The sequence below is a fragment of the Caloenas nicobarica genome, chromosome 20 (assembly GCF_036013445.1).
Source record: "Caloenas nicobarica isolate bCalNic1 chromosome 20, bCalNic1.hap1, whole genome shotgun sequence".
In the NCBI taxonomy this organism is placed as follows: domain Eukaryota; kingdom Metazoa; phylum Chordata; class Aves; order Columbiformes; family Columbidae; genus Caloenas; species Caloenas nicobarica.
This window is the reverse complement of record NC_088264.1, coordinates 4951682-4969310: the sequence shown is the minus strand read 5'-3', so window position 1 is coordinate 4969310 and position 17629 is coordinate 4951682. Positions and strand designations below refer to the sequence as shown.

Here is a 17629-nt window from a genome sequence, read left to right as displayed (position 1 = left end):
TTACTCTTCAAATGGCACTTTGATCAAAGCATAAAGGCTGTGGTATAGGCGAGACCTTGAACAGATGCTCTGAAAGTTGTTTCTTTGATCACTTTGTGGTGATATCACTCATTTCTGATTTGTTTTCAAACCTGCTTTTTACTGACTGGATTAGCATCAAGTAAGACACGATGAGCTTTGTCATTTGTGGAAGTAACATAGATAAATACTAAGAACCAGCTCTCTGCAGGCCCTGGAGAATTCTTGCTCTTTCTCCCGACTAGGAAGATGAGTTTTACTGGGTTTTGTCTTCTCTTTTTGCGGCAGAAAGACACGTACAGCTTGAGGGGGGATGAACAGTGCTTTTGTAATTGATATCAGCGTGAAACCTGTGCTCTGGCCCCATTACCCAGTGAAGCACAGCAAAATACTTTTTCCACTAATCATAAAGTGTACACTTGTTATTCAGGGTGATATTTGTTGGTTTCACTTAATTTTGATTTTTGGTTTCTTTTTTTGTTTTGAAATTTCAGGAGTAAACAGAGAAAGCAGAGGTACTTTATCAGATTAAAATGGCTTTGTCTAGAGAAGGTCCTTAAAATAAATAGGAATATGGTATATAGTGTCCTGCAGTGCTAGTATTTCAAGTTATATTTAGTTTTTATCTTCAGAATCTCAAAAAAATGTGGGTATTAAGGTATGCAACATAGCTAATTTTTCATGTTAGAAGAAACTGAGATACATTTTTGAGCAATCTAATAAATTTGAGTCTGATAGGAACTACAGAAGAAAAACTAGCCCACTTCTCATATTTTCTTCTTGCAGGGGTACATTACATGGCTTAGGATTGATGTGCAAAATCAGTACTTGCTCAAATGATAATTTGAGTAGCCTGCCATAGCTGCCCTGTGAAACAGAAGTCCAGCAGATCTAATTCTTGCTTTTGTTGTAACAGTACTAAATCTGTCTGGTCAGAAAATTTTTTATTTTCTATTTTTAGGTCACCATAATTAAATACATTTAGCTTTTTTAGGGGTAAAATGTTTAAAGAAGGCACTGTCCTCTTAAATCAAAGTCATTTAATTGTGTGATAATTCCTCCACTTCAGCATCTAGTTAGAAGTACAGTATGCTTTGAGAAGTTGAAATAAGCCACATGCTTAAGTCTGTCAAAGCTAAACTTGTCTGTTGTCTTGTACAGAAGTTCTAATTCTTTCTTATTTTGACGTGAATACATCTGTACTGATTCCATCTATTTTTTGTCAAATGACTAAGCTAAATTTGCTGAGGACACTTGGTACGTGTCTTTCCATCAACACACAAGCTTGCACCACGATGGTAAAGATGCAATGACTTTTTCCATGTGCCTTGTTAGTGTTTCTGCTAAGTAAAATACTTTTTCTCATTTTGCGGGTTGGTGGCAAAGCACATAACTGCTTCTGGGTGCAGCCTGGCTCCAAAATAAAGCTCAGCTGGCCCCTCGGTACCTGTGCAGCCACAGGTGGGTGGGTTTAGCCCTGGTGTTGCACTCACTCATGCTGCAGGCTATGGAACTGGCATCCCTTAAGGCAGCAGAATTACAGGCTGTTTAGACTCAGGTGAGCTGTGCTGGTTTTTTGCTATAGGCATGGGGGAATGGTGACCTTCCCCAGGTGCTGATCGTTAGTGTGTTTTCTCTTGTGCATCAGCTGTCTCAGAACTACACTGCAGCTGATTCACAGGAGGCATTGCCAGTAAGCATTTTGTTCCTGAACAAGCACAGCCTTTGACTACGAGGAACCTCCTGGACAGCCTTTCTGCTTTCTTCAGCCTTCTCCTCTGCACACAAAGCTCACCTGGTTACATTTGAGCAGGGAAGCGGGATTAGAAACATGCATGGCATTGTCAGCGGAAAGCAGGTGAGTGTGAAAGAACACAGCCCCATGCTGGGCAGCGCTACCATGTTATCTGGGCAGCACATAGGAGGCTGCTGGAATTTTAAAGAAAGAAGGTAAAGGATCAATTGCAGGTTGCTCATGGAGATCATGATTTTCCAGCCTACCACGAGAGGGTGCTATGATGCTTTGACTTAATTTATCCGTTGCTAAAAGGTTTTTCTCTCGGAAAAGTGGAGGGTTTGTTGTTTTGGGGTTTTTTTGTGTGTGTGTGTGGTGGGTTTTTTTTCCTCAACATTACTGTGTTGCAGTGAAGAGTGTTTTAAGTAATATGTGGATTTTGCCAGCTTTCATAAACCCACAATCAAAAGCCAGATGCAGCTGTGTCAAAATTTAAGGGAGTACATGTTGCTTTTGCTTTTAAGAGCTCAACTGCTTCCCTTTCAGTTGTTTTGTTTCCATTGGGCTTTATCCCAGATAACTTCATCTGCCGGTAAGAGAGGTTTTGTGACTTGTTTATGTGAAAGGATGCAGGCAACTTTTCGGGCATGAAAAGACATTAAATCTGATACTTCTGCTGGGAAATCTGAGCTCTCCAATTAAGAGTCAGTTCTTATTGCTTCTGAGCACGTCTCATTTGTAAAATGGCAGTAATGCTTGCTTGTTTTACGGAGATGTTTAGACTTAACTTTTGCATAAACAGACACAGAAAAGCTGTCTGCAGGCTAAATGTTGTCTCATCTGTTAAAGAAATGAGTTTGTTGTGGTTCTAGCCTGTATTTCAAAACACTTGTGGCATAATAGGTCTGAAAGAAGGTTAGTGTTTGTGTTAATTGTTTGACTGGCCTTGAAATGGGAAGCTCAAAGCGCTGTGCTTTGCTGAACGTTATCTATCAAACTTCCCTAAAGAGGCTGAAGCTACAGTGAACTAGCAAGAGATAGAGAACTTCAGTATATTGTGTTTGGTTGTTTAGCAGTAGAGCAATACAAACAAAAGGTTGAATTGCAGTAAGCGTTCCTGCATCCGGCTGTTGGCTGGGAGACAGGCTCTTTGCAGAGGTCCTAAACCTGGTGTTCAGGCATGTAATTACAAAAAATAAGATCACTGGGCACTACTGTGGTGTTCCTCATTGGCTGCTCAGCTGTGGGGTAGTTGTTACACTAAATTAGGATGCATTTGTGGGTTGTTTTCTAAGGGTCACTTATAATTCCCATTAATACTGGTCAGTGAAAGGCCATGTTGAAACACATTGTTCAGTCCTAAACCAGACTACTAGAAAGGAGATAGGAAAATCTGTTTACAACCAAGACAGACTTCCCATCTTGCATATTTTCATGTTAAAGCAGAGGCATGACTTTTGGTATGCTATAACTGTCCTTTTCTTTTCCCCTGCACTTTACTAATTTGTTATGATGTTGAGATCTTGCATGCATTTCAGGCCTTGGCATCTGGCTTTGTTACATCCACCCATCCATTATTTCCTCATACCGAAAGATTAAAACACTCTTGATTACAGAGTTACCCCCTGTGCTCCACCCCCTGAGCCTACAGGAAGGTGGGCTTGTAATTTTTGAAACCATAAAAGCTATTATAGAAACAGCATCTTGATTTGTTAATGGAGAAGTAGGCTTTAGTATATAGAATAAACTGCTCTGGTACAGCAGTGCTTCATATCACCAAACTGAAAGTTACCCTTCCAGGGAATGCTCTTGTGCTTTTGGAAATTAGATAATGATCCTGTGTTCTGAGAAGTGTCATCCCATGGTGAATATCATGTGAAGTGTGGTTGCCTGAAGCTTAAAGGGAAACAGGATTTAATGTCCAGGAATTGGTGCTGGCGATAAATGAGGAAGAACCACCATTTCCTTTCCTATGAGCATTTAGTATTCTTACTCCGCTGCCTGTATCTTTGTTTTTGAGCCATATCCAATCTGAAAATGAGACAGGTAAAATCATAGCAAGCTTAGTCTAGTCTTTCTGTTATTATTTTCTTTTGGTGTATAGCATTCAACCCTGTACTGTGGGGATTTTCTATTACATGCTGCTGTTGTGCTTTTCCTTGCTTTAAGTCTACTTTCTGCCCCTGCAGTTCCTTTGTGTTGTTCAATATGCAGAACTTTGTGTTTCTTATGTGCTTTTTATCCTTCCTATTGTTTGCATAACTTAATTTTCCTATTTTTTTTCCTTATCGCTTTCTTGAGTAGGCCCTCTTCCTTCTTGCCCTGTTAGCACAGTGTCTTCCTATCTGACTGTGCTCTTGGTGAAATAGTTTGTTCCCCAGCTCCTTGCCTTTGCTGACAGACAAAGGATGCCAGCTCTAAAACCAGGAATGCAGACATGCATGAAGTTACCATCTTTAACTATTAAAAAATTGAGATCTTGACATGAGTAAAAATCCCTGCAGTTTAAGAAAACTGTCTTCTAATAGCTAATCCTATTTAGCCTTTTTTTTTTTTTTCCCCACTGGTAGGGTAGTAAGTTTAGAAAAGGAAGACTCTTATCGTACAGATAAGTGAGACGCATGAGTACACAAGATGGTTCGTGCAGCAGATCTCTAGCAGAACTAACTCCATGTCTGTGCTTTCTTTTCCAATTTTGACTGTAGAGGCTTTCTGTTGTGCTTTGCCCTATGACAGATTTTCTTCCCTTTTTTGATGCTTGAACTTGAATCTGCTTGTTTTAAACCTACTTAATTAGTGTGAGGAAGCATGGGAGTTTTTGTTCAGAGAGCATCAGTAGTTGAGACAGTAGCTGTTTTCAAAGTGTTTTATGTCTTTGTATTGAAACTGGTACTCAGAGATACCGTAAGGATTTTGTAACGAAAGCTCCAAGTATTGCACTTTAGGAAGGACGTCTGATTAACACCAGTTTGAGTCCTGCTCTGCCACAGCTTCCAGTCTGATATTTAACAAATGACTGTGTTGCTTTGCTTTAGACCGTCTTCTGCATAGTACAAATTTTACCCTAATCTGTAGGATTGTCAAGAGAATAAAATATCAAAACTGTGAGGCACTCTATATATCAAGTGCTACAAAAATATCCCCTGTAGTATCAAGTCATAATATTAGCATGCCCTGACTGAGAATGTTCTGTAGGCTGTGAATTTAACACATATGAGAATAAGCATTTACTGGTAGTAAAGGGTACAGAATGGTTAGCACTACTGAGAGTAGTCACCCACAAAACTGGTAACTTTAAGTTACAAACAAAGTGTTTCCGCAAAAATTGTGGATCTTATTGTGTAGTTGTAGACATCTGAGTAGGCTAGATGGTTACCTACTAGAGGGTTTGGAAATAAATCTTACCAGAATTCATGTCCTCATTGGAAGAACATTATTGCATCTTGTCACAAGTCTGGAGAACAATTCAACCTCCAGAAAGCAGTTTTCTAGATTTAGAAAAACTTCACTGTTTGGGATGAGACGCTTATGCTGCTGTTTCCTGACTGCTTCTTGTGTAAAAGAACAGGCACATCACTGGATGACATGTTCGCTCTCAGCTTTGTACGTTAGCACTCATGTAATTTTAAACCTGAAAAAAATTACGACTCTGCATCTCTGGCGTGGTCTGTGAGGAGGAATGCCGAGTCCTTTCAGCAGCGTGCTTCCGAAGACAGCTGTGCGGTTAGCGCTCGTGTCTGCCGGGGTCTGGGCTCTCCCCAGTGATCCCCACCCCACATCTCCAGACACAAACGGGAGATGAATCTCAACAGCTGCAGAAGGCTCGGTTTGTGGATCTTAATTAGAGTAAGGAGTTATTTGAAGTGTTTCTTTTCATAAGTGTCTAATGATGGTTGTAAGGGCCACGTATCCTCATTCAAGTTGTCAAGATAATGCTAAACTCTTTATAGAGGTGGAGTTCTGCTGGTCTGAGCCTGGGGGGGATTCCACATCCCTCTAAACATAAATAACACTCATATAGACCGTAGTGTTTTTCTGTGCTCTCCCAATGTGCTCTCAGTTCTCCTTCTTCGTCCCCTGCCCAGGTTGCCCCTTTTTTTGCCCATGCTGATTCTTCCAGTTGTAATTTTTCCTTGAGAGCAGGCTACCACCATTATGTGATATACTGCTTCCATAACATGGGCAAAGTGCCCAGTAAAACTGGTTTGAGACCTCCAAATCCAGACCTGAGTATTTTTCCGCCCGAATTCAAAGGAATAACCTGCATTTTATGTATTTGTCTTAGATTACAGTAGCCACCTTCATGTTTCAAGAACAAAGCCAAGACTGTCTGTTTCCCCATGATTATATTGTACTTGTCATTACATAGGAAGCCCTGCCCTTTCTTCAGAAGTAAGGTCGTTAGATTCCATATATTTTAATTGGGTGAGTCATTTAGGTTCAGTCCTGCTGCTAGAGCATGCACCTATTGTGTCTAATGTAATTTCCCCTTAATGGGGCCAACAGTAGCAGTACCCATAGTATGAAATCCATTACAAATAAGCTGTCTACAACATTAACAATACCTAATTTTCAAAAGATTCACCAGGGATTTTCGAAGTAAGAAGACTTACATTAATTTTGGCTAAGATGGGGAGGATTGTAAGTTTATCTAGAAAATACCTAACCCTGAAGTAAACTCTTACAGGGTAGAGCCAGCTCGAATCCCGGGCATCTGAATTACAATATGATAAGGATGAATTGGTGAAAACTTGTCAAAGAGAAGCTTGTCCCCACCACCACCACCTTTGAAATTCAGAAGTGAGTTAACTCAGATGCTTAAAGAGCCAAAGGCAGTATTTCTTCACAAGAGATCACTTCCCCAAGTTTCTAAGAACAGGATCACCTCTCATCTGGTTTAAGGGTGGGGTTTTTCAACATATATTTTACTTGAGTGCTCGTTGAGTTCTTGGCCTTAGTGGAGTGAATGAAAAGCTGATTATAACCCAGTGCCCATGGACAGCAGCTCCTCATTGCTGTCATTGAGTTGATGACACTGCCAGCTAAAAGGCCAGCTGTCCTTCACGCTGAAGTAGATGTGAACTTGAAGTTGGATAACCAAATGTTTGACGAATATTTCTGCCAAAGGAGTCACAGCTCTGTGAATAAATCTGTTAATCTAATTTCTCTAGTAATTATTATCAGTGTAATAACTTAATTCCTAATCTGTCACACTTTAATGAGATGCAATTCTTGATATAGAAGTTTTACTGAACAGTCACATTTGACGTTACTAATGAGAGAACATGCCAGCCTAGATTAATCACCCCTTTGGTGGGCTGATTTTGCTTGGTCTGTTTGATCATGACAAGTTGATGTTTACCATTACTCAGCTTTTCCAGCTTCAGAACCTGAGGTGTGACCCTGCATGTTTAATTTACTATTCTTTTCAGAGGAAAAAAAGATAATCATACTTTATGCATCTCTCTGCTAGACATTGTCTATGCTTATCTTTTGTATTTCAGTCATTGGTTTGTGTGCTGCTTATCTCCATGTGTGCCTCACTTGATCTTTGTGGGTGCTTCAGAGGTTTTCCTGTTCTGGGGGCACAGGCAATCTACTGTTCATGATGAAAGCGTAACCTTAAGGGGTGTTTGCCCCAGAATCTCTGCTGATGCTTCATGCAGGAGATTCAGCATCCTTCCTGAAGGAGCTCAGATGTGCTGGGTGCTTCCAGGTTTCTAAATTTCAGCTCTTCACTCAGTTCGTCAGGGACTGACCACACAGGCTTTATAAAAAATTAACACTGTTAGGCTTGTATGGTTTATTTTAGTTTGTAAGTGACTTAGTTCTCAAAGCAATAATATGTCCATATAAACATCTTTCCTTGCCTCACTTCCCTCACTGGTTTTGACAGTTTTGGCATCTGCTCAGTTCTGTAACCTGTCCAGGAAGTTGTTACTTCTAAGGAACACATAGTTGTATTGGCTTTAAGTGCTCAAAGTAGCTTGAAAGCAATGGGAAGACTGTTTCTGGCAGTGATGTAGATGAACAGGAAACATGTCATTAATTCTAAAGACCCTTCAAATATCTTTCAAATATTAATTATCTTCTGATTGTATAAAGTCTTTCTAAGCTGAAAGACCCATTTGAAGCCTACATGGTAGAGCAGCTTCCAGCCCAAAGTTAATCAGACCTGCTTTGGGATGCTCTGTTGCTTGGTAAATAGCAATTCTTTAGCTGAGGTGTGTCTTATAGTTTACATCAAGGGTACTTTTTCAAAGAAATTTAAGTCAAGTAACATGTCACAATAGCATGGAATTCCAATAGAGAAGTGCCCTAAAAGGCAGAGTTTTAGTAGCATCTCAAGAAGCTGGCAGTGGTTGACTGTCTTGTACTAGTGCTAAATAAAAAGTCTCTGTAAGGATGAAAAAGAGAAGCCCTTGGCTGGAAGCAGTATCTACATGGGATGGGAAATGTTCTGCTTTCTAACTGCTGCACAGAGGAGAGCTACAGTTATTCTGAAAACATTTGAATACAGGATTCCTGTAGGTAACTGCTGTAAAAGTAGAAATGTAACTGAAAAATCTTCTCCCCAGCTACCAAAACCCAGAGCTGCTTTAGTTTCCAGTACCTGGACAAAAGGCCAAAGTCAGAATTCTGTCTCTAAGTCAGAACTGAATACAATTTTGCCATGCTTCTGGTTACTCAAATATCTGATTTGGAGGAGGTTTATACTCAAGAGCCTCAAGAGGGAGAGTGATTTTGAGAGGAGCATTTGCAGGATTGCCTGTTGTCTTGGAATTTCCAACTTCAGGACAGCACCTGGTGTGCTGGTACGGCCCAGTAGCGAGGCCTGGTCCCAAAGGAAGCACTTAGTGGGGCTGGTTTATGAAGGGATACAATACAGTCTGTGTAATCCAAGCAGTCAGCTGTCCTGACAACCTATATAGGCCAGCAACAACTGGGAATATTTTGCTGTGGAGTGGGAGGAAGAAGGAATGAGGTAGAACTCTGTCAAATTAGAAAAAAGAATCTTAAATTAACAAGATAAAGGGACCTTTCTTGGCCTTTCAGATCAGAAGATTTGGAGACACTGTAAGCAAGTTTCCTTCTGGATGGCACAGTTAGACTTCAGTTCAAAATTTACATTTCATATAACAACACTCCTAAATTGAGGAGCAGTTTTATGTACCTCCCTCAAAGCAAGCAGTATGGCACAACTAGTCAAAAATCTTGTAATGAAACTGAATGCAGCTGATATTCTTTTGTCAGAGGTCTTATTTTGGAGTTTGGTTAAGTCATCTTGCACTTCATTAATTTTCCCATCCTTTAATTGATGGTGATAGCAGAGTGCATACACCGTTCCTTCTGTGGCTGCAAGTACTCCTCTGAGCTGCACAAATGGCTCGATTTCTCTGATTCGTATGCCCTAAAGTCACATTTTTGTCTTGTTCACGCACACCACGTATCAGTGATAACTCGTATCAACTTGAATGGCAGTTTCTGTGCGTTTCTACTTGTTGCTGCTGCCACTGCTGCAGGTGTAAAAACTCTTCTCAGTGCCACAAGAGGCAAGGTAATATTGATTCATCCTCTCAGTTTATGATGTGCTATACTCCTTAGCTCTTCAGAAAAGCGTATTACTACCCACAGTAACATCCACAAAAACTGAGGTTGTAGACGGATGCAACTTAGGAACTAACCAGTACTTTACAGAGCGAGAGGAAACAAACTGCTGAGTGAGCCGCAATGTTAGACCTCCCACTGGGTATTTCCAGCCCTTTCCCTCTTCCTTCCTCCCTCTGAATATATATATATCGTAAGCAGAGTAAATTAAGCACTGGGGGAAGTGGCACCCAAAGGCAGAAGCAATAATAAAAGCTGGAGTAGCCTTCAGTTAAAAGCAGCTGACAATATTCCAACCAATCCTCTGAGCATCCCTGTCGTACCACCACAAGTACTGGCAGCAGGAGAGATGTCTCATACAGCTATACCAGTATTAAGTGGGAGGAAGGCACTTTAAATAACTACTAGTGGGTCTCCGTCCCTGACTATGTCAACATTGAGTTGTTGTTTCACCCTCTGAACAGGAAAAATTAGTCGAGTACTTATGTGGCTAGCAGGTGACAAAATGAAATCATATTTTTGCTTTTTCTAGTTGCTAGATCTGTTTTAGAAGGGAGTGAATACTGTCCTTGTCATTTTGCGTTTCTGTTCAAAAACCTGTAAGCAACACGATGAAAATCAGAACAAAAGAGGACTAGATTTGGTTAAAATTGGGGGAGTAGAACTCAGTTGAACTTCGTCACTGGAGCAGTCCAAACGAACACTTGTCTATATTTTGTTTTTAGAGCAGCTGCATTTTGGGGGGGCTAAGGCAGCGTTAGTCCCTTCCCCTCTCACTGTTAATCTTAGCATGTTTTTAAGTTACTTTGCATAAAATCCAGTCTTGAAAAGCGTGCCTCGGTCTTACAATATAGTTTACATTGTCTGTCTCCTCTTACTCTGGGTGAATAGAAGGCTTTGTGGTATCAATTCAATAAAGTAAGATTTCATTTACTTAGGATTTCCTCAAACCCCTTTACAATCCTAGATGAATCCATACAGCTGTTTTCCTCTTCAATATTTCGCCAGCACAAGGAGGAAATGTTTGCAGTGTTGAAAAACAAACTGCTAGTGTTCAGGTTAGCATTGTAAATTAGCAACAGATCTTGGCTCTTGTGGGGATTTGTCTTTTGACAAATTATGAGATAAATCTGGAATACACCTTTTTTGACCAGTCTTCTAGTTCAATAGTTTCCTTACAAAGTAATTTTCATCCTTTTTTTTTTTTTTCTTTAAGTGCTCCTCACCATAGGATAGCAGTATGTGATGATTTAACCAGATCATACACTACTAAACACCGATTATAGTATTTAACTTGCTGGAAGGCATAATGTTTTTGTTCAGTGACAAGGTGCTAGAAATGAAAAACTATCAAACAGGAATGAAGAAAATGTCTTGTACTCAACTTTCTAACTTTTCTTCAACTTGCATGTTTTTTGCTTGAAAGCTGCTAGTAGGCTATGAGAAATGATGTGAAGAGGAGGAAAGCAAATAGCAAGATGATAAAATTGCTGATAATATGAACTTGTTAAAGACAGGAGATACAGAAGTTGACTGAAGAACTGCAGGAGGATCTTGCAGGTTGAAGAAGTGATATGAAATTCGGTGGAAGTATATGGAAGAAAATGGTTCTAGCTTTTCATATGAGGTATTTAGCTCTGAGCCAACTACTACAACAGTAGAAATAAATCTTTGAGCAGTAATAAGACAGTATCATGACCATATTTAGAATTATACTCCAAAAAGCAGAGCATTAGGAATAGAAAAATATAATTCTGCCACTGTACAAAGCTATGGTTTGCATACAGCATGTAATTCTGATCTGGGTTTTTAAAGGAATGTATGGTAGAGCTAGAAAAATCTCAAAGGAGGACTGTTTAAAGGTGACCAAAGGCTATAACAACATCAGAGCGCCCAAGACAAATGCTTCAGCCTGGAAGAGCGGTGGCAGAGGCAGAATAAGGTAAAGGCCTGTGAAGATCACAAGTGGTGAGGAAAGCACCAACAGGTAGCAATCATTTGGCATTGGCCACTATACAGACTGAGGAACATTAAATGAAAATAGCACATGTTCAAAAGAAATAGGAGCAGCTGAGCTGTCGATAACATTCTGGGAGGATATTTTTTATGTGATAAGTTTAGTTTGCATTATTTCAGACAGCAACTGGATAAAATAATAGAAGCAGTCTGTTGTTGGGAAATTTAATTCCAACAATGCCAGATTTGGCTCAGAAAGACCTTGAGATACAACCTGTTGGAGGTTTGAGAAGTATTCTAGAATAATACTGTTACACTTTGCCCAGGCAGCTTCTGTTGGCAATGGTAGCGGCAGGACGCTGGGCTGTAAGTGACCCTAACTTTACAGTAGGTGTTGCCACTACAGAGGCAGAAACATATAAAATATGTGTTTGTATCTCAGCTGCATAAAATTCCTTCAAGTTGAATATATCAACTAGTCTTGCTTCTCTTCAGTTATGTTTAAAACATTGCTTTTCTTTTATTATTCTGTCAAAAGATACCAGATCTCTACTGAATAATATCGGTCAGAAACCTGCTTAATTGAATTAGCATTTTCAATCCAGATCCACTCAACTCATGAATAATCTTTGTCTATTAATTTACAGTTATCCTTCTTTGTCATAAAACTGACTTTATTACTACACCAGCAACTCAAACAATGACTTTTTTGTAGGTTTTATGACTTTTAAAACAGATTATTGAACTTGCTCAGTCTCACTATCGTCTCTTTTCCTTCAAAGTTCTATTAATTCTGCCTTAGCCCAGAAAGGCTTTTCCAAAAAAAAAAAAAGTTATTTCTATGAGTACATTCTTGTCTTAATAGTGAACTCAGACACACAAGGGCTAAACACCACTGTCGGTGAACTTGAGACAGCAAATGTAGCGACACAGCCTGAAACTGCGAAGCTGTTGGGGCTGAGCTCGGAATTCTCCTCCTGCCAAGCCCAGGGTTTGTGTTACTTGGTTATTTGGCAGCTGTTGGACCACGGGGCTGGTGAATGGAGCCCCTTGTCTGCTCCGCGGAGCCAGTGACAAGTGACAAGTCTGGGGTTTGCCACCGGGAAGCGGTGCAGCAGCCAGGAGCTAAGTTTAGTGTGTTGAATGCGTTTCTCTGACCTCATACGTGCCGTGTTCACGCTGCCTCCCCCAAAAAGTGAATCAGCCCGTAGGGCTGAGGAGCAGCAGGACAACTAGAAGTCCCTCAGCTGAATGTTGGACTCTGGGGATCTCCTGACAAAGACCCGCATTAAGAGTTTTCCCTGGTTCTGATGTTAACAAGACAGCACGCGATTTTTGGGCAAGTATTCATGCTAAAGCTCAGCTTTTCTTGGAGAAAAGGAAACACTGGTTTATTTTCTAAGACAAATAGATTTCAAGGGAGACAAGATCACAAGAGTATTTTAGTCTAACGAAGTAAATATTTTAACAAAGGAAAGCCCTTCTTTGTTCAAGAGAAGAAAATGGCCATGGACAGTGGCTTGGACAGCATATTGCTTGCTGACAAATGAGGTTGACAGTGTTGTGATTTATTTTTAGCTAGAGAATTATTTTTTTTTTTTTAAACAGAAGTACTCTAGCTTTGGCAGTTGCTGCATATTCAGTGTGGGTGGATGGAACTGAGAAGTCACATCTGTGCTAACAAGCATTTTGGGATTCCATTAAAAAATTAAACTCATGTACTGGAAACTGAAGCTGTATCAGCTCACCTGGGGAGCTCTGCCCTCTGAATATCCTCCGAAAGGTAAGCAGTGCTGCCTGTCCAAGGCACTTGCAAAAATAATTACTTGGGCCTCAAGTTGTGACATCAGCTGAAATTTGGGCTGTTAGATGTTTTCTTTCACTCCTGTGAGATTACAGGTCAGTGAGTCAGGCTGTACCCTCTCCTTCCAAGTTTTCCCTCTAACCAGGAAGGCTGAAAATTAATCTGTTTCTCAGCTGCCTTTTTGAAATTTATGTGGTCGTTGTTCCAGGTGCTGAGTCTAAGGAGAGGGCCTAATACTGTAGAACTTCTAATAACATGCATGTAATTATGTCATTGGGAAAGCAGCTTGGATGTTTATGTCATGTTAACGTGAAGGTCTGATCACGTAGTGCCTTATATCTGCAAAATAAACCTCTCACTAGCTCGACTTCGTGAGTATAGGTATTTGTGGCTTGCTTAGGGGTTGGTTGAGCCATGGTTTTGCAAGTAGTCTTTTTGTAGAAGAGCTCTTACTTAATGTTTGTCTTAACACTGTGAGTAAATAGCTATTCATTTGATTTGCTTAGAATTAGATGATATCTTGACTTTAATCTTTAATCCACATTAAGCAACTTCTCTCCCGAAGTACCAATGAAAAAAAAAAGTGCTAAATGACTTGCCGTAAGCTGTCATAATGTTTGGCCATCCCACCTTTCCTGGAGAAGGACTGGATGACCTAATCCTCCTTACCCTTCATGCTGGAGAGGTTTACTGGAACTTAGCACGGCAAAGGAAGAATGCCAAACAGACTTTTGATCTGCGTGTATGCAGTTTCCCAGTTATCTTTAAAATCATAGCACTCCTGTCCCTACAACTATTATTGTGGGAGTAGTTGCTGTCCAGTGTAGGCAGGATTCAGAGGAACAAAGACTGGAACTTCATCACTACTCAATGGAAATGGGTATGTAATACAGAGCATTTTAAATCAGTGGGTGTCTCTGTTTCTAGCTACCAGCAATTGCAGAGCTGTCTAGATTTATAGCAGCTGAGCAAAACCTTAGTAATTAAGGTAGAAAACATTTTGATACAGTATTCAGAATTTCGAGAAGAGGTTACATTTGTAGCTTTTTTTGTTTATCACTTTACATTGAAATGTCTCACTTCAGGAAAGTCTTTCTTATTATCTGTTGTGCCACTGTGTTTTGGTTCCTCACCCAGAGGCACGTTCAAAGAAGTTAGATTGGTACTTTGATTAGGTTCCGGTGCTTCTGACCGTTCCCAGTACTGTGACAGGAAACATCCATTGTGCCTTTTAATAATTGTTAGGTCCGGCTCTCCTGTGTTCATGAGTTCCTCACCCTAAACTGTTCTTTAAATGCATGTAAAAACCTGCATCACTTTGCTATCTGCCTTTACCCCAGAGTGACTTTCCTGCCAGAGTTCTGTGAGGACAGAAAATCTTGAAGGTAATGAGAGCCACTCTACTAGGTTAGCAGCATTTGTACTGAAGATGATCAATACTTATCTACTTTGAAATTCTCTCTTAAAATAGAAATGCTACCAAAGCCTGCAGTGGAAGGTTTGGTCACTTACAGCCTATACAGTTGTTGATTTATGAAGAGATGTATGCATCTTGCATTGAATGAAAGAAGATTTTCAAATGGATACTTTGGACCTTAAGCTTGGTTTATTTCATTCTGGGTTCTGTACCAAAAATATACCACTTTACCAGGAGGAAGCGGAGAAAAAGTAGGGAAGTGCTGCATTAGGCTGATATTGGGAGAAACAGTACACACCTATGTGCCACTGACATCTGAGCAAGGAAAGGGGCTGAGGGACAGCTTGGAATGTTTGGTAGTGTTAATAGCAAAGGAAGAGGGTAATTGGAATGAGTGAACAGAAGAAAGGTAATTCCTTCTATCAACATCAGTTTCAGTCTTAACACAGCTAACCTCTTGTCATGTTCAGGTAGACAATGTCGTGAATTCATACACTGCTGTAACTAGTTGAGATCAGACTGTCTCTCTCCTTCTACCAATTAAAATTCATTGAGAGCAGAAACCCAAACCTTGTTTACCTTAGATTTTTATATCAAGCTAGCCAAAAAGCATGTCTTCTAGGTGAAGAGCCACCACTTTAACCATGAATAAATGCAGTGGTTTGTCATGTTGCAAAATAAATCTGCATTTAAGAGGTGAACTGTAGGAGAACTTTTAGGTTTCTGCATGTACTTCTCTCTCTAATACCAAAGATCACTTTTATTAGCCTTTTCTATTTCAGATATATTTTCATAATTAAGGCAATACAGTGCTACCAGCTTGGCTTGAAACATTTCTTTTTATATGATGTGAGCTGTTCATGATGCAATTCTGTCACTGACTCTGAATTCTCCTCCCATTCTGTCTCTCCCAGCCTGGGACCATAAATAGAAACCTCTTCCTTGCCCATCCTGAGTTCTTGGCTTGGAGCTGTATTTCTTGGGTTTAATTAGTGGGTTGTTTACAGTACTTAAACCTCGAACTGCTCTGTGGGAGGCCCAAGGACTAACTATGGATCTCTGCTCAGCTCAAGCAAACCACATTATTAGGAGTCTGGTTGCTTCCAGGAGAGGAACACCTAGGAATGGCATTTACTTAGGTTGCCTGCATTTTACCAAAGCCATATGTGAGCTGTCTGACCCTTTTAAACTGGTGTTTATCACGGCCACATGTAAGTCAGCAGAAAGACTAGGTGGTCCATTTAGGTAAGGGTTTAAGTCTGTTACAGGGTAAAGAAAGTTCATAGGTCTGCTTCTGTGCTACCACATTATTAGACAGCAGGAACTTGGCCTGCTCAGCATTGGTTTGCCTGGAGTATTTTTGGTTAGTAGGAAGTGCTGAGACTTGGCTTCAGAAACAAAACTACTGTAGAACTTGATACTGTTCCAATCGTGTCAGCAAAATAGGAAACCCACTTGCTGCTGTGTTATCAACTTTGTTTCCTTGTATTCACTAAGGCAGAAGTCCTCCCACTAACAAGCTGGGTAAAGATATTGAAGTCTAGTGATGTAAAGTGACCTATGTTTTGAAGATGATAGAAAATAGCAATTATACTGGCAGTCATTAGTTACTTGATGGCTTACTTTCTGTGCTCTAAGGTGACCAATGCCTATTCTTTGGTAGTCTTAAAAGCAAATAAAATGAGTCTGTGTGCAAAATAGGATCATGGCTATTTTTATCAGTATTTAGTTTGAAAACTCAAACTGAAAAGAAAGTGAAAGATGTGGCATATGGGGGGATCTTGGTGGCTTGGTATTAAAGCATCCCTTTCTGTAAAAGGCCCATTTGAGAAGCCAGAAGATAGAACGCCATGTGTGTACATATATACACCCTCACATGTGTCTACACCCTATGGTTTTTGATGTAAAATACCAACATACCAGATTGAGACTCTATGCAACAACCAGTGTTGACCCTATAACCCTTACTTTGTCTCCCTTCTATTGACAAACCAGTCACTTTGGCCTGCTGCCAACACAACCAAATCCTTTTCAGAGCTGTATTTCCATTTACACATTATTTTGTTTGATTAAGAGACATTGACAGTTGGTTCACAAGTTCAGAGTATAGAGAATTTTTTGGACACTCCCTGAACTCCACGTTTCAAAGTAGCATAGTCAGCAAGACTTCCTTACATTCAACTTTTTCCTACTGCTAGAAGAACTAGAGAAATGCTTTTAAATGGATGAGTTGCACAGGAAGGGTAACCACTCTCAGGAAATGGCTTTGAAGGGCACCACAGGGAATAGCTTAAAGAGCTGGGAAGAGCTGCTTTGCCTGAAATGTGGATTCTTCCACCGAGGAAGTTGAGAATACCAGAATTAAGATTTTATATTGTGCACTTACTGTGAAGGGAATAGGAACAGGATACAGATGTGGTGGATGCAGATGTCAAGGTGATGGCCTACAGTGTAAAATAACTATCTAGGAAAATCAGTTGTAAAAGAAATAAAGCTCATCTAGAAGGTAGAAAGATGCCTGATTTTATTCTGCCTGGGTGCATTTGGCAGGACCTTATGACCAGCTCCACGCTGTGCAGGGACACCCCATGTCCCTCCCTCCGAGAAACACCTTCAGGAGGGTAGTGGCCGGAAGGGTGCAGGGACAGAACTGCCCTGTTTTAGTAAACTTACAGATAAAATGTTACTCACTGGCCATGACTTGTTTCCCACCAGGAGCTCGTTAACAGACCAGCCAGTCATTAAGCTTTGGCTAATGATATTCTTCTGACAGAGGCTAAAATTGATGGGGTCAATAGATATATTTACAAGTTACATTATTAATCCAGCCTAACCTTCTGCTAATTCTTCTTTGTTCCAAATACCTGTTACTCATCTGTTGTATCTTAACTAACAAGTAAATTTATTATTTCAGCTAAGGTTATTAACTATCACAGCTAAGACTAATTTAGTCACAAATCCATATGTAGCTTGTGATTTCCTGGAACCTATTTCAGATGCACCTGAAAACTGTGTTTGTCACAAAGCTCATCCGCATGTTTCTGAGGCTACGCTGCCTTTCTGTACAAATTCTAATTATTCTTTGTGCAGT

At 40.2% G+C, this 17629-nt stretch overlaps 1 protein-coding gene across 2 annotated transcripts in view; it reads left to right on the top strand.

Moving 5' to 3' along the window:
* ABL2 (ABL proto-oncogene 2, non-receptor tyrosine kinase) overlaps window positions 1-17629 on the top strand; it is a 42702-nt gene that overhangs the window by 8484 nt on the left and 16589 nt on the right. Inside the window, exon 1 of one of the 2 annotated variants that reach the window (XM_065649165.1) lies at window positions 12947-13100. The exons of the other annotated variant lie outside the window; for it this stretch is intronic. Coding sequence (XP_065505237.1) covers window positions 13034-13100 — 67 coding nt within the window. The 5' untranslated portion in view covers window positions 12947-13033. Of the gene's footprint in view, window positions 1-12946; window positions 13101-17629 lie in introns of those variants that run through there. 2 annotated transcript variants of the gene reach the window in all.